The sequence below is a fragment of the Sebastes umbrosus genome, chromosome 4 (genome assembly GCF_015220745.1).
Source record: "Sebastes umbrosus isolate fSebUmb1 chromosome 4, fSebUmb1.pri, whole genome shotgun sequence".
In the NCBI taxonomy this organism is placed as follows: domain Eukaryota; kingdom Metazoa; phylum Chordata; class Actinopteri; order Perciformes; family Sebastidae; genus Sebastes; species Sebastes umbrosus.
Window position 1 is genome coordinate 21,235,175 of NC_051272.1, and position 22,024 is coordinate 21,257,198.

Consider the following 22,024-nt stretch of genomic DNA (forward strand, 5'->3'; position numbering starts at 1 on the left):
CGAATGGCGCTCTCTAGAGCCATTTTGAGCAGAGCCAGTGTGTAGAGTGTGTGTGTGTACGAGGGAAGTGAGTGGTGAAGCAAGTGAGAGAGAGCGGCGGTAACGTTATCGGCTCCGGCCCAAGCAGGGTTTGGTTTGTCCGTTCTGTGCTACGGTAGAAACATGGCGGAGCAACATGGTGGACTCCGTGGCGAGAGGACTCGCTCCCGATGTACAGTAGATATAAACGGCTCATTCTAAGCGAAAACAATGATTCTTATTTTCAGGTGATTATACGCTAAAGAAAACATTGTTAATTAATATTATATTCCATTTCTGCCAATAGATCGCCCTAACTGTTACACACTGGTACTTTAAGTACATTATGCCGATAGTACTTACATACTTTTACGTAAGTAACATTTTGAATATAGAACTTATACTTGTAGTGGATTATTCTCACAGTGTGGTTTTAGTACTTTTACTTCAGTAAATGATCTGAATACTTCTTCCTCCTTAAGAGTTCAGCGTAGATGATATAAAGGTGTATTTCTCTCTTGTAACCAAAGGAGGGCGGTACTAAAACATGGGTCAAACATCAGTCAGCCACCTGTAGATATTACACACAAGTAACACACATCAGGCTATTCATAGTCATAACGTCACCATGGACGGAAACAGACTTTTCCCAGAAGCATTAAGAAATGAGCACACTGATGTGTCGTTTATACAGTTTAGATTTAAAACAAAAAGAACACGTAGGACACACAGAAATAGAATTACAAATATCACAATGACGGCGGAGTACATTCATCACCACTTTGTCCTTTACAAGGAAATCTCTGGCCCGTTTCTCTTGTTTTGGTAAAGTCTTTGGGACAAGGACACGGGCGCTGATGTCATGTTTGAGGAATGCATCGTGTCTCCTCGCAGAGTTTGTCCTTCTCCTCGGAGACAGCGGACCAGACCTATTCTTAACTGGGCCTGGCTCAAAAATGGGCCTGTGGACTCTGGATCTGATACACTGTGATGTCAAAGGCTTTTAATACATGTTTATTTTGGGGCCAGCGGGAGTCACAGGCCAAAAAGAGGAGCATATGTTAAGAGAGTGTGCTCTCTTTCTCACACACACTGGCTCCCACAGGGTCCGGTTCGGAGAAATCCTCCTCATATGGAAGCAGGTTGAACAAGGACAGCAGAAACTCACAGAATCTGACTGAAGCACTCTGACTATGAGCCACTCAAGCTGTGAGAGCAAACTTAATCCTGAGTGTTTCAGTCGGTTTGCATGTACTCCAGACCAGAGAGGGTGGAGCGGAGTGTGTTTTGCTCTCAGACAGCAGGCGGGCGAGTTTTGCCAAAGCAGAGCTGTTCAGATTAAGCCGGCTGATTCCTTTAATGTTTTTTTTTCATCCAGGAGTTACTTGTTCTGACCTGCCACAGACTCCCTGCCATCAAGGACATCCAGCATGTGCACACATCCACGCTCACACACATCCTGATGTTGACTTCATTCATGATTTATCGGCGATATCTTGTGAGACGACGAGGATAATTCAGTCTGCGCCTTTGCAAAATATCAAAGTAAACAGCTCTTAATGAAATTGATGCAGGAGGACGTGACTGGCTCATCAACTTCAACGGCAACTTTGGCCAGGAAATAATTGAGTATTTAACATGCATTCCTTTATAAATAACCTGGAAAGTATCATACAGTAACACAGGAACGGAATTCAGCTTTGTCTTTGTTCAGATGAAAGTCTTTATGGCTTGCTTTGTTCTGTTTGAACAAGTGACTGTAGTCTGGCGAGGTATGTGCTTATTTCTACCACAGCACTGTGGCGTTGTAGCTGTTTCTTGTGGCCGTGGACTCCACTTTAGAAGCAGAAGAAACAGTGAAATCCCTGTAGTAGGCGTGGGGGTTTTGCTTTCATTTTAGTGTCAAAGCAATGCCTAATTCAAACAGTTCATTCTGCACACTCCTCAATGTCCCTCTGTCCGCTGCAGTCCTTGGCGATGCCCTACCGGCGGCCACAGTCTCTTCTGATGATGTGGAGGATTTTGCGTCCCAGGGTTGACTTCCACGGTTTAACCAGGCTCTTGGTGTTGATCATCAGTCGGCCGGTCTTCCAGTCCTCGTGACCAGCAACCACATACTCAGATCCTGGAGAGAAGAGAGAGCAGAGTAAGCCTTACTGAATTTCAAGTCAACCTAGAATGTCACTAAAATACACAGAACAGAAGAAAAATATGTAAAAAGATCATTATATAACTATAATCAACCAGTTAAACACTGTGCTCCTCTGGCTGGCTTGGATGAAATGATTATTGTGAAAGTTTTAGATGTGAAATAGTCTCATAACAGAAGGGTGGCTCTAATATTTAAGCTGTAAATGTCCAATCTAAGTGAGTGATGCTGGGACGTTGGCAAACCACTGAAAGCCCTGAAAGATCCTTCAGAAAGAAGCTGGCAGATTGTTCACCTCAAGAGTTAAATATTTAATAACCTTTTGTGAGCAATAAGTGGAAGTGAGTGCAGCTGACCTGGGTTGAGGATGGGACATGTACAGCCCTTGGTGGTCCAGGACTCTGGGTAAAGGGTGACGCTTCCCCTCTGGATCTTCATCTGAGGGTTCTGGTACAAGACTTTCTTGACCTTGACCTCCACCTCCGCGTGGGAACCTTTATCATGAGCTGACATGACCTTCCCCACCAGCACTGCCAAGGCAACACAACGAAACATACAATACATTAGCAAAATACAATTTCCAATCTTTCGCACCATAGACATATTTCTAAGATTAAAGGGGAACTCCACCAATTTTACACGTCCAAATCAGTCTAGGAAAATAACCAGTGTCAGGATTTGTTTCTCGGCTTGGGTTTTGGAGACTGCACATATTTGACAGACAGCCTGCATTATATACTGGGGGCATTGAATTTGAAAGATGTGTGTGAGTCAGGGAGAGACTAATGAAAAGATGCTATTGAGTTGCAACATGGGAATTGTAGGATCCAGCGTTGATCCATACTGTGGACTATAAAGCCTTGTTTATACTCCCAACAGCTGCGGACAGTTATTAGTTAGTAGTTCTGTTTATACTGTCCGCTCGGAGACCGCGCTCTATGCTATCACTGGTAGCATAGTGGATGCACAGACAGGTCCGCGCAGTCACAACAAATTGCCGGTAAATGGACATCCCCACAGAGCCTAGACGCGTACACCCTCTGATGACAAAATGTACGTCATGCAGACCCTCACGTACACACGGACACAGAAGGTATATCTTTGCCTCTGCTGCATCAATTTTAACCTTGAGGTGAAAAACAAAATTTCTTTAAAGGTACCCTGTGGAGTTTTAGAGCAATGTTTTGGTGAGTGGAGTGAACCTTGTTTTGTTTGTCCTGGTGCACGTGCACGAGGACGACGGGATGCACATTCCTGCCAATGGTTTCTCACTATACCATTGATCTACAAGGGGCAAGAAACGCAGCGATATGCCAGCAAAGGCAGGGAAGAAGAAGACTTCTTGCAAGTAAACATGGATGTAAATCAAGCCCCCAGGAAGAGCGCAGGGCTTTGAAGTAATTTTCGTAGTGGTCAAACAGCGGTACTACAACTTCCGTGTCGGTCACGTGATGCCATTGGGCCCAAAAATACTTTTTCTCATAGACTTACATTGTGAAAGAGATGTCTGTAACTCAGCAGATATTTTTTTTTTAGGTGAATCAACTCCCCAGTACAAACCCTCTAATAGCCCTTATTTAAATCATTAGGTCCTAAAAGGTGTAAAATGCATTAATAGCTGAATCCAGAGTTATTTCCCTTCCTCCGTTCATGTGAATGAAACCCAGACCGAGGCCTGAGCGAGGGCTGGGAGGCGGGGTTAAAGGAAACGCTACTGCGCCTGCTCTATGGGCCCAATGACTGCAGAAGATTGACGGACGATCCGGGTACTTTATCTCTCCGGAGTCGAGCCATTTTGGCTTCATGCGCCACTGAGCAACTCTCATAGGAATGAACGGGAGACCACCTACAACGCTGTATCCAGTTCTCTTTTATACATCCATGATGAAAACAAAGCAGGTTTAAAAAAAATCCAAAAGTGGCTTTGCAAATGTTTTATGAGGAAGAAAATTCATTCAACACGTTTGATAGGCCTCAATGATACACATAATGTGTTTTGATGTAGACAGAAAATGTGTTTGTTTACAAGAAAACTTTAAAGAATCACTGGACAAGATATGAAGAGGAACAACCAACATTTGGAATTTTATTAAAGACAGATCTGATGGGTTTTAAACAGACTCCATTATGTTGTTGAATAGTGTCCTTCAGTGGTGTAGTGGTCATGATAAGGTGGGTATACTAGTTGGGTAAGTTACCGAGGAGGAAGTGGGTATACTCTACAATGTATTCCAATGGCTTTTTGTGGCTGATAGGTGGGTATGCTGTAAACCGCCAGAAAAAGATGTGGGTGTACCCCGCATATACCTGCGTATACCCTCCTTCACTGCCACAACTGGCTCACACAATACTGAATCGATTCCCTCTGTCAAACAGCACTTACCATAGTCGTACTCTGCTCCACAGAAGAGTTTAGGACTGCCAAGGGTTACTTCCACACACTCACATTTCTCTGTGAAAACATGAATAATAAGATTCATATATCATCATGATGTATAGATTTCAAGATCAAAAGAGCTGTGTTTTATCTGCGTGGGCTGATGAGTGTGCGGTGCATTATGTGACCTGTGACTCACCAGAGTGGTGCAGTGCAGAGAAAAGCTCCTCTACCCTAAAGAGTGCCGTCTCACTATTATTGCTGCTGCTGCTGTGTCCCATGTGGCCGGTGGCTGTATAGAAGACCTCCACATTTGAGCTGTGCCGCAGAGGTAAAATCAGTCAGAGGCAGGGCTCCACTCAGCGTTAATCACCCAGAATGCACTCCACCTCTACGCCATACATCACTTAATCCAAGTACAAATACATATGGATATGGCATTAAGCCTTGGCTCTCACCCAGTGACGCAATCTCCGTTGTAGGGGTCACAGTCTCCCGTGCAGTCACATGGACGGCAGCCGTATTCATGAAGCCCCCAGTATCCCAGCATGCAGCTGTCACAGCTGGGCCCCCCAACACCAGGCTTACAAGTGCACTTCCCGCTGCTAGGGTTACAGAGAGGGCTACCTCCTGAGAGGACGGAGCCTACAGGGTGGCAGGAACAGGCTGCAGAGGAGCGGGGTGACAGAACAAGATGTTAACATTTCTGTTTGTAGGTCAAAAGACGTCGTGTCTCCTTTTCTGGCACGGACCTTGAAGCACTCAGTATACATTATGAGCCTGCAAAGGACAAACACACTTGTAGAAGCACAAACAAACACATTTAGAGTGTACACAGTGAACTCCCGTGGCAATATAAAAAAGTGTAAACTGTATTTTTTCAACCTCCTGTAAAAAGAAACAAGCTGGGAGAATGTACTCAGCGTGCTTTAAGCAGCAAAAACAAACAGTAAATCATTCCCTCTCTACGCTGTCAGACCGGCCGCCTGATGCTCCCTCGTGATGACAGATTGATTTTTTGTTACTTGCTTTGTCTGTTTCCAAAAACGGCATGTTTGGTCTTAAAAATGCTCGGCGGGCCTGGCGGGGGGAAAGGGCAAGAATGGGAAAAATGTGCTCGCATGGTCCGTGGGAAATTCCTCCATTGTTTGCAATTACAGTCACATTCCAAAACAGTGCGGTCGCCGTCATTCCTGTTTAAGAGCGGACTAGAGTCGTCTTACTATCTCATCACTGGGGAGGCAGTGACTCAGAGAGGTGCTGGGGGGAAAATAGCCTTATCAAAGAGATCAATCTGCTTTAATCTGGAGGGTCAAAAGAAAAATCAAATCACCATTACCCGCCCTCAAAATATCAAAGGCTCGCCCTCTTAATTGGATTTCTCTGCTGGCATTCATCCAGACAGAGTTATGGTTTAAAGAGGATCTATTATGCTTTTGTGCTTTTCCCCTTTCCTTTAGTGTGTTTTTTGAGCATGTAAAAGGTCTGCAAAGTTACAAAGTCCACGCCAAAGGCTCTGTTCAGACCTGGCATTAACATGCGACCTCAGTGATCGGATCACAAGTGGACAGCTTTAAGTACGTCTGTTCACACCTGGCATTAGAATACGTCTCCACACGCGTCTCCAGTGTCCACTTGTGATCCGATCTCACTTCCCCGCTCTATATGCAAATAAACACGTGGTAAACACACAGCTACTACAGCAGACGTTGTGTCGTAATATTACAGGAATTTCCGAAGTAATATCCTACATTCGTGAATACATCAATTCGTGGTACATTTTATTAACATCAAAATATAAGGTTATTGTACTGGCGGTTCCCTGGGACCCCCATGCTGCTGACAGCGCTGCCTTTGCCAGGCACCAGTGGGGTGCAGAGCTTCAGAGAGCCGGGGATGAGAGAGAGCGAGTAGGTGGGGGAGCAGGCAAGCGAGAGAGCGTGCGGGCGGACCGGTGTCAGCTCCGTGCAAAGCACCAGAACGAAAACACGACACATCTCCGACAGTATGATAACAATGCACTTCGCATGCCTAGCCTGACGGTCTATAGATTATATAGCCTATAGATAATATATAATATATATATTTTAATAAAATAAAGTTGTACCGACAGAATGCAGTAGAGCACAGAAGCCGTTTCCATGCTGTGAGGCAGACGAGGACTTGCGTCTGCCTGTCTATTCACATGAGGAGCGCAGAGACCTAAGGATCCCAACGAGACGTCAGTTGAGTAGGCGGTCCTTCGATGTGGCCCAGGACACATTCACATACACACAGCTAAAAGAATGTGGCCATATGTGACCCAGACCACCTCTGAATGTGATCTCAATGCGTCTTGAGTGCGTAAACACCTGTACTTAAAGCTGTTCACTTGTGAGCCGATCACTGAGGACGCATGTTAATACCAGGTCTGAACAGGGCCACAGAAACACTGCTTCTGAACTGTCTGAAATGCCTTGCTTGAAGTCCTGCCTTTTCTTCCGTAATGTGGTGATGTCACCAAGTAACACATTTGCATAACACTTGTATAGCGGTTAGTTTGGCACGCCCTCAAACAAAGTTATTTAGAGTGGAGCTGTAGCGGAGTCTGAAGAGTTTGGTTCGGTTGACATGCGTTTCAGACAGAGGGTGAAAAGAGGTGCTGCAGCACAGCAGGTATGAGAAAAGTAAAGCGATATTTGAACATTAAAGCATGCAAACGTGTTCTAGTAGAAACCCTAAATACAAGTATGCAGCTGAAAATAAGCATATATATAATAGGTCCTCTTTAAGGAAAAAAAAGAGCTATACTTTGCAGAAACGGATTTACCTTTGCAGGAGTCAGGGGCGGTTTTTGGTCGGCTGGGGTCTCTGAAGAAGCCCTTCTTACAGTTCTGGCAGTGACGGCCCTCTGTGTTGTGGCGGCAGTCGTCACACACGCCACCGCTTCGCCGTCCCAATGCCAGCCACAATCCACGACTGAAGTGACAGCTCTTGGCATGACCATTACACTTGCACTCTATAGGTTCAGATGGACATGTACAATCAACACACACTGAGAGGTTTTTCTTTGCTCGGCTGATCTCTTATAGCAGTGATAACTCTTAACAGTATAGCTGACATAAAAAAGAGGAACTGCTCTGTTATTCATCTTGCGTGAGTGTCTAGGTCATATGTGATTTATGGGACTAAATTCACTTTCGAGATACGTCTGCATGCTGTGTGTCCTACTCTGTGTTTGACTCTTTGCCCCATCACTCACTTTGGCACTCATGCGGTGTCCCTATGATGCCATTGGCGGCCTGCCAGGGCTGGTCATTGTGGAGAGGTGCACAGCGCTCGCAGTGGTCGCCGGCTGTGCTGTGTCTGCAAACACACTTGCCGTGGACCTGTCAGAAAAACACCACAGACAGAAACGGATTAATTTGATTGTATCTGCATGCATCTTTTAATTGTTGACTGTATGTTTTTTCAAGTGCTTCAGGAACATTGCTTAGAGAAAAGTGAGCAAGTGGTCCTGCAGCATACTGTGTATTGTATCAGAGCTCAACACTAACTTTTAAAAGTGGTTGCCAAGCTGGCAACCAGGCAACAGCTTTTGGTTGCCGAAACAGCAAATAGGGTTGCCATTTTTATTAACTATATATTTTGAGTAATTACTATGCAGCTAGATGTTAATAATGAAAATGTGACATACGTACATACATGCTTTGCAGTATAATTTTCCTTCCAGCTCAAAGATGCTGAGATACTTCACCTCCCAAGAGAGAGATTTCCTTTTGTTTTTTTGTTCAGGTTCATCTGGTCTCTGTCAGTTGAATCAATTTGCACATTTGTTTTTAATGTTAACTGAATGTTGCAAATGTGTTACTTGGTGACATCACCATGTTACGGAAAAAAGGCAGGACTTCAATTAAGGCGTTTCAGGCAGTTCAGGAGCAGTGTTTCTGTAGGCGGAGTAACTCCCTCTGGCGAGGACTTTGGGCTTTGTAACTTTGCAGACCCTTTACATGCACAAAAAACTATATAACCTTAAAGGAAAGGGGAAAAAGCACAAAAGCATAAAGTCCTCTTTAAATAAATGTATGGTCTGTAGTTGTGTGCAGGCGTTACTCTTTTCATTGAGCCTGATATACTTCTGAAGTATTGCAACATACCAACATCTACATGCACAATCACAGTGGTAACACTGTGCAGCTTATTACTACCTGTGTAACGTGTCCACACCCCCTTAGACCATGTTGGAATCAAACAAGTGCTTCTATTCTCCATTTACAGTAAAGAGAATAACTCGACAGAGACTATGGGCTGTTAAAGCATTAGGCTGAATACCATAATTAAGGTTTCCACATCCTTAAATCCCTGTAATGGTAGGTAAAGCTACCCAGTCTTCACTACAGCCTTCATCTTCAGCGGCACATACCAGCGTACAGCTGAGTAACAAGGGAGGGGTGGGAACAAAACCACAAACCTTCTACTCCCAGTCTCACCCCATGAACAAATAAAAATGAAGCCATCTGCAGATCTTCAGTGTGACACAACATCTCAGTGAGTTCTCACAACAGAAGAGCTTTTCCTTGGTGGAGTATCACTCACCATGTTGTTGGTCTTCTGCAGGCTGGGTTGGTAGCCCCCGGCTGGTACACAGTGGTCAGCATGTCCATTGCAAAGGCAACTGCCTTTGACAATAAAATCATAGATGGCATAGTGGTCTGTGGGGAGGACGGCGGCACCGGGATGTTTGGCCTGGCAGGGACACTGCTGGCGCTGCAGCAGACGGACTCTGAGGTTGGTGATCATGAGCTGATCCTGGGCGGCCGGTCCGTACGGATCCACTGAGTGCCACGGCGACAACGCTCGATAGATCACCTGGAGATAAGAGAAGAGGAGAAATGTCTGTTATTCCACTTGTAAAAGCCTCTTTAACAAGTGAAAAAAACACTGACAGACCATGAACATAAATTATGTCAGTTTCTCTTTTTTCTTGCTCTGCCAAATAAGAAACAGGCATCAATCTGGTTCGCCTTTCATGTTCCTCAAATAGCTGCTATTCTAGGAAAATCAGACTAGCTCCAATGTAAACGTGGACAAATGGTTCTTGTTCTCCCTCGTTAAGTTAAGTTGAATGTTGATCTTTCAGATAAATCCTCTCTGTCTGTTTATGAAAATGTGCACAGATATTAAAGAAAAAACCATAGGTCATTACTCTTCATCACATCAGGAATGAAAACTGGCAGACACACAATAAGAATTGTGTGTTTTATGGAAATAAAATTGAAAGAAGGAAGCATGAGTGGATAAGTTCGAGACCCCAAAAATATTTAAATCTGGACAAACTATATCCTCAATACATTCAGTTTCATTTTTCAATTTTTCATTTTTTGTAATTGTCTCTGTATCTGTTTGTACTTATGAGCATATGTACAATAAAGAAAGTATATATATTAAAAAAAAAAAATGTCAACAAGTTTCACTGTATAATCATTGCACTTGACAAATAAGCTAATTCTGATTTGCAATAAGAAAAAGTTCACTTGTGGTGACCATATGTTTATACTTTAGCTCATTACTGCAAGCAGAGAGTTTAAAGTAAGTATATGATGTCTGTAGTGTTACTTTATTATTGAAACTCTACTTGTTGAGCAACTAATTATAAAGGGTGACAGGCTTACACAAGAGAGCTGACATCTACTGTAGCAACAAGACACATACTTGTTCCAAATACACTGCAATTATGAGATCAGTCAAAGCCATATCTTCATTCAGAACCTCCCAGCGTGGTCCGAAGCTCCAGTGAGAGTCTCTCTGTGTGAATGAACAGCCTGCTCATGAATTAACCATCGCTGGTTATCTGGCTCAGACCTCCCTGTGATGATACAGCTGCTCCAAAACAATGCTTTGAGGGAACATCAGAGGTAACATTGATATTCTAGCTGTGCATGTCAAAGCAGTTTGCAGCTTTTGAAGGCTGACCTAACAAAAAAAAGTCTCCCAGCCATCAGAGGAGGTCAGTTTACACAGCGACTGTTAGTTCAGTGTGTGATATCAGCTTATATAGAGCATCCTGGTGCCAATAAATGGACAACAACAGCAGCAGAGCAGAGTGTTACTGCTGTGAAGTTCTGTTTTGACGTGGTCACTCTCAGATCTGAGAAATAAAATCACAATCCAATATTGAAACTTTTTCTCTGAGCGACAGCAACCTCAAAGATCACTGATCGTAGTTATAATAGAGTTTTAATTTAGTGAAGATTAGGCTTGGGATGGATGGTCATTTGTCTCGACCAAAGTGATTCTTAGTCGACTAACACTCATATGATTTTGTCTGAGTTTCTCCACAAAGTATCACACAGAAGCACCACTTTAAATCTTGTGTTTACCAAAGATGTGATCATAAGTTTCTTGGAAATAAGTCATTCAGCATGAAAAAAGCATAAAAAATGACTAATCAACTAAAGAAATCTCAGTCGACTATAAGACCAAAACGACCGAGTAGTTGGCTAAATGACTAAGAGGGGGCAGTCCTAGTGCTAATTCTATATTATTGTCCCCAAACTTTCTGTGGAATAATATTGTGACAATATGACCATATTTTGTTATCGGTTCTCCAAAAATCTGTAGTTTAAATTAAGTTTTTAGCAAATTTCGATTAAAAACTAAAATGAATATTAGCTGTCAGTGTTCTTGTTTTATAGATGTGAAGCCATAAACATTCATGCACACTTACAGCAATCTGGGGTTTAGTATCTTGCCCAAGGACACTTCAACATGTAGACTGCAGGGATCGAACCATCAACCTTCCGATTAGTGGCTCCTCTACCTCCAGAGGCATATAAAATGGTTGTGCCTAGTATTTTTGGTGCCCCTAAATTCTCATGTGGCCCCAGCCTGATATTTGTATGATATCATGCTATGTATTTATTTTGCATTTGTTTTATGTTGTGGCGTCTGAAACTTTAATGTATGTTTAAATGCTGCTGTCTTGGCCAGGTCTCTCTTGCAAAAGAGATTCTTAATCTCATTGAGTACTACCTGGTTAAATAAAGGTTAAAGGGACTATTTGTAACTTTTTACACGTATAAATCTACCGGGTTAGGATCCCATATGCATATGCACGCTCGCGTGCTCTGCTCCTCTGCCTGCTTGCCTTCATTCACACACCGTGCGCGTTCTCGCTGTCTCGCTCCACCTTTAGACGTGCATGCGCGCTCACTACACACTGCAAAAGAGTTAGTTTAGCTCTGAAAATATCTAGTGAATGTACAGTGGGCGTTTGTGCAGAAATAACTGCTGCAGCTCCTCCAGACCAACAGAGGTTTTCCGTGACGGGGCTCTGCAGCGAGAAACGTTATTGTGTCTCCGGTGTCTCCCAGCGGTCGTGGTCGGGAGGCGATAAAGTTTCTCTTCCTGCCTCAGCCCCGCTGCTTCAGCCTCTGGGGCTGAAGCAGCGGGGCTGAGGCAGGAAAAGCCAACTCTAGGATCAGCATTGATTCATGGAGAGACCTTCGTCTGGTCAGCTAACATTACTGTCAAGCAGGTGAAATGTAGTGATATTGTGGTTTTAGCTGACGTGTGTCGCCTCACTGTTAACAAGCAATTCTGATTCTTACAAACAGACCCTTTAAATAAAATAAAATAAAAATATATAAATCTATCTAGACCAGCTCCTCACCTCTCCTCTGGTACAAGGGAAAGCTCCTGAATACTTGGAGGTGCATGTTGCTCCACTCTCCCCGGCTGCTGACCCCTCAGCCAGACCAAACACCTCCTTACAGTCTCTGGCAAAGAGCCTGAGTGCTCTCCACGTGGTCCCGTGGTCCTGGGAGCGCTCCAGCACCATGGCAGCCGGGCGTGGTGAGCGGAACACCAGGATGAGATGAGTGAGGAGGAACTCCGTCTCCAGGTCGAGCTGCAGCGTCTCCTCCTTCACCCCCTCTGCAGACTGCCACCAGGTGTCCGGGTATCGGAAAGAGGAGTCGCTCATGGCGGATGCAGGGTGTGCCTGGCTGGGGATGGCTGAGTTGCACTTGGTGCATTTTGCTACCGAGGAGCAGGACTCCTTCGTCCGCGAGGAAGCTGTCTCTCTGTAGACGCAGTAGGGCTCCGAGGAGTTGGAGCCGCAGACCGACTGGGTGCTCAGCACTCTGCCCTGCGCCAAATTACCCATGCGGGGGTTGCAGGCCCTCCTGGAGCAGCGGCTCTCCACGGCTGCTGGCAATCTTGATTTAGACATCTCTGGTAAGAAAGAGGTGCGTTAGTTTTTAGTATAAACCAGTGGCGGCTGGTGGAAATTTTTCTAGGTAGGGCTGTGCCACATCCAATCAATTTCAGCAAACATCCGGGTATGATTTAAAGGGAATATTGTAACTTTCAGAAATGCTTGTTAACAGCAACACTTGTGGCTGTTAAGTCAACGAAAGTCAGTGTCGGGCTCGCGCTTGCTCGCTCTAAATAGACATGAACGAGCATCGCTCAAAACAGTGAGGTGACACACGTCAGCTAAAACCACAATATCACTCTATATTTCACCTGCTTGGCAGTAATGTTAGCTGACCAGACGAAGGTCTCTCCATGAATCACTGCTGATCCTAGTGTTGGCTTTTCCTGTTTCAGCATCCGGGGCTGAAGCAGGAAAAGAAACGTTATCGTCTCCCGACTGCGCCCGCAGGGAGACACCGGCACCCGGTCAGAGACGATAACGTTTCTCGCTGCGGAGCCCCGTCACGGGAAACCTCTGTTGGTCTGGAGGAGCTGCAGCAGTTATTTCTGCACAAACGTCCACTGTACATTTACTAGATATTCTCAGAGCTAAACTAACTCTTCTGCAGTGTGTAGTGAGCGCGCATGCACGTCTAGAGGTGGAGCGAGAACGCGCACGGTGTGTTAGTGAAGGCAAGCAGGCAGAGGAGCTGAGACTCCGGCAACACGCGAGCGCGCATATGCAAGCGTGACTTGGTAGATTTATACTTGTAAAAAGTTACAAACAGTGCCTTTAATGCAAAAAAAGTGAAGGTATCAAAAACACATTGCTACTTTGCAGTTAAATAATTAACAATTATTTTATTCCAACAGGAAGAGTAAATAATGCTTTTAAAAAACACAGCAGTATAAAATGTACTCAGTGGTGGAATGTAACTAAGTACTTTAATACAATTTTGAGGTACTTCTACTTTACTTGAGTATTTCCATGTTCTGCTACTTTATACTTCTATACTCAACTACATCTCAGAGGGAAATATTAGACCTTGTACTCCACTACATTTATCTGACAACTTTAGTTACTTTACAGATTCAGATTATTAATACAAAATATAATCACATTACAATCAAATTACACATATTACTGGGTGCATTCCATATTTAAAACACAAATATTGACAATTTGTATAATTTTTATTATCATTATTATTGTTATTATTAGTAGTAGTAGTAGCCCTCTATTGGCCGGCCGCCACTGTTTTTTAGTATAAACTGAGTTAAAGTGAGAGAAGAACTGCACCAACTGCCTTTCTTGAAATGTGTGCACATATAATGCTGTGGGGTCAACTGGATTTCCCAGGATAACACGCGCAAAGCTTGTTTTATTCATTCACATCTCCATGAAGTGCGTAAAAGTCTCAGAAACTCACCGGCTGCCAGAGGAGAAGATGCGCACACCTGGATGAACACCTGGATGAAGACGAGTAAAGTCCACAGTCTCATCCTGGAGGAGTTTGTTGTCTTCTACATAAAGTCACCTGTCCAATATAAAAGCGCCTTTAACAGCTTGATCCAACGATATTATCCAGTCGTTAATAATCCAACATGTTCCTCTATGATATAAACTCACAAAAAGTTCCAGAAATCAAGAAACTCAGCAGAGTTGATGGTGATCTCATGTCTGTCTGTCTGTCATGGTGGAGAGATGCCTGTCTGAGCGCTCATTATTATCCTGAGATTATTCCAGCCGACGCACTTCAGGGTTCAATCTGCTCTCTGTGGAGAGTTCATTGACATTTGTGAATATGAAGAGGTTAGCACCGCCCTCCTCTTCTCTTCTTGTCTTCTCACTAACCCCGCCCACACTGCTTCCTAACATCAGACGTTTCAAAAGGAGCAATATAAAAACTCTGGAAGACTTGTTCACTCTGTTTTAAAGGGGATGGTTTCATTATGATTGTCAACATCTTTATATGTTTTCACCATTAATGAACAATCATCTAGGACCATTTTTATTAGCCTCAAACTAATAAATGCATATTTTTAGAGTAAAAAAAACTACTTTTGGGTTGCCAGGTTGTAAACCTGTCTGATGTATATACTCTTGCTTTATCTTTGTATTTAGCAAAAAAAGTATTAACATTTACAGCTTGACTGATTTTTGTAGTGGAAGAACCAGATGCAACGATTTATCGATTAGTTGTCAACTATTAAATTAAACAGCAACTATTTTGATAATCAGTTTGAGTAATTTTTTTAAGAAGAAAATCTAAATGATCTGATTCCAGCTTCTTAAATGTGATTATTTTCTGTTTACTTTACTCCTCAATGACAGTAAACTGGATATCTTTGAGTTGTGGACAAAACAAGACATTTGAGGACGTCATCTTGGGCTTTGGGAAACACGGATCTACATTTTTCACCATTTTCTGACATTTTATAGACCAAACATGATTAATCGAGAAAATATTTGTTAGTTGCAGCCGTATAGATATTTGATCTGAGAGCAGCGTTTTTCCTCTACATTCCTCAATAAGCACATATAATGAAAGCAGTTGGCTGTCATCAGAAGGGTAGGAAAAGCACTGGTCTAAAACAATATGTGAGACATTTAGATTGCCTCCACTAACCACCCAGGCACTTGAGCGCTGACCGACAGGCACTTCTTTGTGTTGCATTCCTGCCACACATCAACACTTATTCCTAACTGCCAGTCATTAACAACGCTTTACCTGCCTCGTCGTCAGACCTGGACCTTAAGGGGTCACGCAACTCGTGACCCCAATAATCATCCAGTTGCATGCCATTTTATAAAAGCTTTAACAGTGACGTCACCTTATTGAGTCATTTCAAAAAGAAATAATCATATGATACTACAGGTAGATTTGCCAGCGGCTAACATTATGTATCATATAGTCATTTGATACATGTAGAAGCAAAGGCAGGACAGGCTGATGAGTGAAGATGAAAAGGGAATGGTGTCATTGAGCATATGCATCATACCTGTGAATACATGAGGTCAGGTGTTCTCAGAGTGAATATGACCTGTCATATGAATCATCCTCTCTCATATGTTAAAGGAGAAGAAGGGGGGTCATGAGCATTCTCCGTCTCTTCCCTAAAGGCATCCCGGATCAGGACATTCCTTGAATACTGCTACTCTCGTCACAGTGACGGCTTCTTCTCTTTAAAGGGGGACATGGTTCACATCTGTGTGTTTTTAGATTTGCATGGGTTATTTTCGGTTGTCTCCAGATGATCCGCCGGGGCAAAGGGGTGATGCACCCTGAGCTGTTCTCTTTGTACATCACTTGCATGTTTTTCGATCCTTAAATCCCAAGAGGAGTCGCCATGAAAAAAATGCTGCAGAGGAAGGATGTCTAATCTCGGCCAGTCTGTGGTGTATTCCCCTGGCAGGATGAAAGCTACATGACAGACAAATTCCTTTACTCTCTTTAACTCCAGCTGTTTGTTGTTTTTTCTCTGTTACACAACTTGAAATCTACTGAGCCAAATCATTAAAGGACATTTTGGGAAATATTCGTATTCTCTTTCTTGCTGAGAGTCACATGATTGGATGAGAGTGGTATCAATCTTCTCATCTAACTCTCAGCAAGTAAGAGAATAAGAATTTTCCCAGAATGTCCAACTCAGTGGGCAACTCTGGGGTCTGAAAAAGTGAAGCCAATCATGAAATGCTTTAAACCTGCATTATTTCTAATAGCCAGCAGGGGGCGACTCCTCTGGTTGCAAAAAGAAGTCTGATTGTATAGAAGTCTATGAGAAAATGAGCCTACTTCTCTCTTGATTTATTACCTCAGTAAACATTGTAAATGTGAGTTTATGGTCTCAATCGCTAGTTTCAAGTCTTCTTCAATACAGCATGATATTCATTTAGTAAATTATGGTCCCATTTAGAGTCAAATAGACCATAAAGCAGGGTATGCTTTAGGGCGTGGCTACCTTGTGATTGACAGGTCGCTACTAAAGCGTTGTCTGGTCTGGGTGTTGTCCGTGTTTTCGTTTTACAACTTTCACAGTGTGTTTTCAGTTCATGAAGGTTGATCATAACTTTTTTGGTCACCTAAAAATATCATATTCAGCATTCAGTTGTACTTAGCTTCACCCTCTCATGTTACTTCTGGTTGCAAAGAACCAAGATGGTGACGGCCAAAGTGCTGAACTCGAGGCTTCAAAACGGCAGTTCACAAACCAATGGATAACTACGTCCACTTCTTACAGTCTATGATCCAACTATTCCATTAAAGGTACTGTGTGTAAGATATTATATTATTATATTATATATATTATATAAATATTATATTCAATTTCTGATAATAGATCCCCTGAATAGCTACACACTGTTCCTTTAAGAGAAAGGACTGTACTCTTATTCCATTAAAAAGCTCAAACTAGTAATTACCCCAGTTTTGTTGTATGATTATAAGAAGCTCATGTATCTATGTGGGAATACTACAGATACGTCCAGTTATGAATAATGTCAGGCATTAGAGCACAGTCAGAGGGGTTAGTTTAACAGCACATGAAATATTGGGATGAAATACTCTTCTCATATTAAATCACCTCCCTGCCAGCTACAGTCTGGTGCTGGACCTCCACAGCCGGTGGTGCTGCTGTGGCCTCGTCATCTAATGGCCCAATAAGATGATAGACGTGGGGCCGCTCCAGCGCCGCCGGCCTGCTTTATTTCCAGACTGTAAAAGGATATGGTTCCCTCCCCCTCTCATGCTGCCATGTCACCTAGTACCTTCAGCTCACTGAACCGTCTCAACCCTTGCAAGTAATCTGTCTACTCTGCTGTAAAAGCCAGACAAAAAGCCAGACATGCTCCAGGCAAGGAGGAGTAGGTGCTTTGCCCACAGGCTAAACACCTTCTGTCACTGGTTTCCTTGCTCCTCGCTTCCATCTTTATGACGTTTATCATTGCTATCTGTCTGCTTCTTCATAGCCATAACATTCCCTTCACCCACATTTTATCACATGGTTTGATCTGACATGACACAAAAATAAAGCAGGGTCTGCGTTATGTAAATATTAGTCCTACAATGCAACTCTTCCCATGATGTAACTCGTTTGGCATTAACATTGTTTGTTATTCATATTATACAATGACAGTAGTAAGACTGTTGATACTACTTAGCACAGCAAAGACCTCCACACACGTCCCCCCTAAACCCATCTCCATCCAGACACTTCTGGAAGTTTATACTCTATATTTTACGTCACCTTTTGACACATTGCACAGGAAAGACTCAACAGATGACTGAGCACAAGCCTGGTTTTTAAGAGTGGACACAGAAACAGGGGAACTGTGGGAGTTTCACCTTCATAAAACCCAGGCAGGCGGATGTGTCCCAGTTTTATTTTTTAGTGTTATGTGGGGGGCGGACGGAAAACCCATAGAGGGCTGAAGTGTACCTGTGTCATGTCATCTGCCACATGGTATGATTAATAAAAAAAAATACAATGAACAGCAGGAGAGGAAACAGTGAAACGTTTTAAGATCGTACAAACCCCAGGAGTGAGTTCTTCTTTTGTGTATCTGACAGGTGAGAGCTGGAAAAGCAGATTAGCAGCCAAACAGGCGGAAATTACTATTGATCCCTTTTGCATAATAAATACTCAATGTGAACATTTTAAAGGGCCAGTGTGTAACATTTAGGGGGATCTATTGGCAGAAATGGAATATAATATTTAGAACTATGTTTTCTTTAGTGTATAATCATCTGAAAATAAGAATCGTTGTGTTTTCGTTGTGTTTTTTCCCAGAACGGCAAAAACAAACACTGGCTCCGGATAGGGCCATTTACATCTTTACGTCTTTGCGTCGGTCACTGTAGTTCTCCTAGACGTTTGGCACACGAGTGAAGTTTCAGTTGGTTGCAATCTGCAACCTCACCGCTAGATGCAGCCAAATCCTACACTCTGCACATTTAAAGGTTTGTCTGGTACAATAACATTGGAAAATAACCAAATACAATGTTCCCCTTCATTTCACCTTTCACTCGACATGGGGTTGGAATATTAAACATGAATTCTTCTTGCTATCGCTTGTATCATCATTCATATTATTGTTGGAGATCCCCATGTCATACATCAGCCGAAATGTATCTTTACAAATAATTGTTGTTGGGATTTTTTATGTCAAAATGTTGTATTCTGTGAGGATGTAGTTAAATCCACTATAATGGACAATAAAGTTGTATAAAATTCCTAAAGTGGAAGCTCACAGTCTCACAGCCTGAAAAAGTGATGCTCCCGGAAAACACATATAAATTATATATTAGTTCAGGAAAAGACTGTTTTTCAATCTCACAAAAGCAGTTTTTCGAAAAGAATACACATGTTTTCCTTTAAGACTTTATATTAGATACATTCCTACATTCAACACTAAATACTTGGTACACACAATTACATGTTATAATTACATGTTTTAAAACATCTAGAATGTAAAACGTGTTTATTTTATTGTATTTGTTCTCCCTTACTAGTGTTGTCCTTTTTATTTTATTATATTTCCATGTATAAGATTTGACTGTACCCTACCTAGGTACGCCGTTTAACACTTTTGTTAAGAACTTTCTTTTTCTTTCTTTTTTATTGTTTTTTCTAAAACAAAAAGACAACAATGACATTGAAATTTGTTTACTAAAGAAAGAAAAAAAACATAAGGAAAAGAAAAAAGGAAAGAAAAAAGAAATGATATATATAAAACAAAAATGGTTGTAAAATAAATTTGTATACATAAACCAAACTAAATTATTACAAACAAACATGGTTAAAGCTGTAGGCAATGAAGATTCATAATAGTAAGGGTATACAAGTCTAACTGGTAATGATTCTTACATCCCACAGAAAGGGAGTAAAGAACAGTTTGGACAGTTTAAGAAGCAGTGAGCAGCTGGATGTCCTCCCTAATGTAAACCAGAAAACGGTTCCATAGGAAAAGACATGCTTACTTGCTATTTGGGAGATTTTCAAATATGATATTAGTTGCAGCTCAATTGACATTCACTGGCGCACGCATAGTTCTGTCATTTCCTGTCAGCACAAAATGTAGTAAATAAATCTATTGTACTCTAACCTCCAAAACAGTGCACTATAAAAGGTACTACTTAGCAAGTGTATACTTTATAGCGTTGGCATGCAGTGTGGAAGTGGGACACGGAGAGATGTGGTTGGCACAAAGTCAGAGTGTTATGAGTGTTTTGATCTCCATTGTGCAGGGCTCATTAGGAAATGCCCATGTAAGACAGCCCAAAGAGACTGTTTTCCATTGTATATGGTGCATAGCAAAACACTACAAATACCCTCATGGGTCACATGGGATGGCCCCTGAGGATGTGACGGACATGGTGACCTTGGAAAGCATATTGAAGACCGCTGGCAGTTATTAAAGGGACTGTTTGTAACTTCTTACACGTATAAATCAATCCGGGTCGGTGTCCGCGTGTGGCTACGCTGTTCAGACTCAGACTCCAACAAAAACTACAAACCAACAGAGGTTTCCTGTGTCTTGTGAAGTGACGGGGCTCTGCAAAGAGTTACGTTATCGTCTCCAACCAAAACTCTTGTGTCTCCCCTGTTCCCTCCGGCCGCGGTCGGGAAGCTGAAGCAGGAAAAGCTAAAACTAGGATCAGCATTGATTGTATTGTGGTTTTAGCTGACATGTGTCGCCTCACTGTTTTGACCGATGCTCGCTCACATTCAGGTAGCGCGTGCACACAGGCGAGCGCAACAGGACACTGACTTTCGTTGACTTAGTGGCCACAGGTGTCGCTGTTATAACCAATTTCTGATTCTTACAAACAGTCCCTTTCATCATGAGGATGCCTTTGGGCTGCTCCGTGCTAAAACTTCACCTTTTCCACCTGAAATTCCACCTACTGTTCCATTTAGTTGTCCTATTTACTTTTAAACACACTTCAATGAGGAAAAAGTCATAAAACATCTGAAAGTTGCAGCTAGATTGAGGATAAGCATGATGATTGTGTTGTGAAGCCGTCTATTAGTTGGTTATGATTGATGGTAACAGGTCTTGAAGATTTTACCTCAGGCGGGTGAGGTTAAGTAGCTCCTCGTGGATTCTCCGCTGAGAGGCTGAAAGGATGATAATCTCAGAAAGAGATGGATGAGATTTGAGCCTGCCTGTATTATGCAAGGAATGTCTGCTGCCTCACCAGTGTGACCCTGCTTTAGCCTCCATGTCTGTCACATTGTTGTTGTAATGTACTCTATGTTGAAGCAGCAACACATGTAACACATTGCCTTTCTGTGTAACAGGTCAGTACAACATGAATATATCTTCCTTTTAGGTGAGTGGACGTGTACAGAGAGAGCAGTCTGACAGCAGGCATTGCTATTTATCATTACAAGCCTTTAATAAATTTTCCTCAAAGCATTTATTGTCGTATATAATAAACAGTAATATGAATCTTTTAGGACGCACTGAGCAGTAATTTACGTTACGGTTGGAGACATGTAACCATGGTAGCCCGTGCCAACCTCATTTGACCAAAATGACGGTTTGTTAGAATCAAAGTCTGAATTAAATCAAAATATATATTACACCTAGCAAAGTGAAATATAATACTTATAGAGGCGCTATTGATGTTACAGAGATTTTCTAACATCTGTTATGAACGTTGTCGTCATTACTGCATTGCATTTTGGGATATTTATGCCGCCGTAGTGCCCAGCGTTGCATTCTGTAACATTTCACCAGAAATAGTATGCAATTCATGTACTATTGGTTTCATACTAATGTTTCGGACATACTTAAAAAATCTCACATACTGTTTAAGCATACTAAATAGCATGTTAGTATGGGATTGCGGACGTAACCTAAATATTGTAGATTTGTGACATCACAAAGTTACAGTAATCCTTAAAGCTTGTTTTTTAAATCAAACGCACAGTTTCTGTGATATGAGCTGTGTGTTTCTCCATGGATTGAGCTTTTCGATACTTTCACAGTAATTATATAGCACTTAAAACTGCTTTATACTAAAAAAAGACATGAAAATCTCACTTTTTACAATATGGGACCTCTCAAATAAATGTCCTGAAGTAAAAAGCACAATATTTCCCTCTGAAATATAGTGGAGTAGAAAGTAACATAAAGTAGAAATACTCACATAAAGTAAAGAACTATACCTGTACTGTCAGAAGACACTGATGTTTTCCAGCGCTGGTGTTTTTCTGTCACTGATACCAATATCTGGGTTTAGTGACCCTGGCTAAAGGCTGATTCTGCAGGTGGCATATCCCTTGCTTGGCTT

General features: G+C 42.4%; 1 protein-coding gene across 1 annotated transcript; it reads right to left on the reverse strand.

The window, feature by feature from the left end:
• Positions 1-698: 698 nt before the first annotated feature.
• LOC119487649 (netrin-4-like) lies at positions 699-14,507 on the reverse strand. Its single transcript, XM_037768690.1, has 10 exons — positions 14,153-14,507; positions 12,196-12,758; positions 9,120-9,392; positions 7,786-7,912; positions 7,354-7,542; positions 5,003-5,210; positions 4,744-4,862; positions 4,551-4,619; positions 2,524-2,697; positions 699-2,143 (listed from the first exon to the last, which is right to left on the reverse strand). Exons 1-10 carry the CDS (start codon positions 14,223-14,225, stop codon positions 2,001-2,003), a joined length of 1,938 nt encoding a protein of 645 aa, XP_037624618.1. The 5' UTR covers positions 14,226-14,507; the 3' UTR covers positions 699-2,000.
• Positions 14,508-22,024: the final 7,517 nt, after the last annotated feature.

Excerpts from the sequence above, each read along its gene's own strand:
- LOC119487649 (XM_037768690.1), bottom strand. The coding sequence starts at position 14,225 with ATGAGACTGTGGACTTTACTCGTCTTCATCCAGGTGTTCATCCAGGTG. Across the intron at positions 4,863-5,002 it reads AACGGAGATTGCGTCACTGG|CTCAAATGTGGAGGTCTTCT; the intron begins GTGAGAGCCAAG and ends TCTGCGGCACAG. Across the intron at positions 4,620-4,743 it reads CTCTGCACTGCACCACTCTG|AGAAATGTGAGTGTGTGGAA; the intron begins GTGAGTCACAGG and ends ATGTTTTCACAG.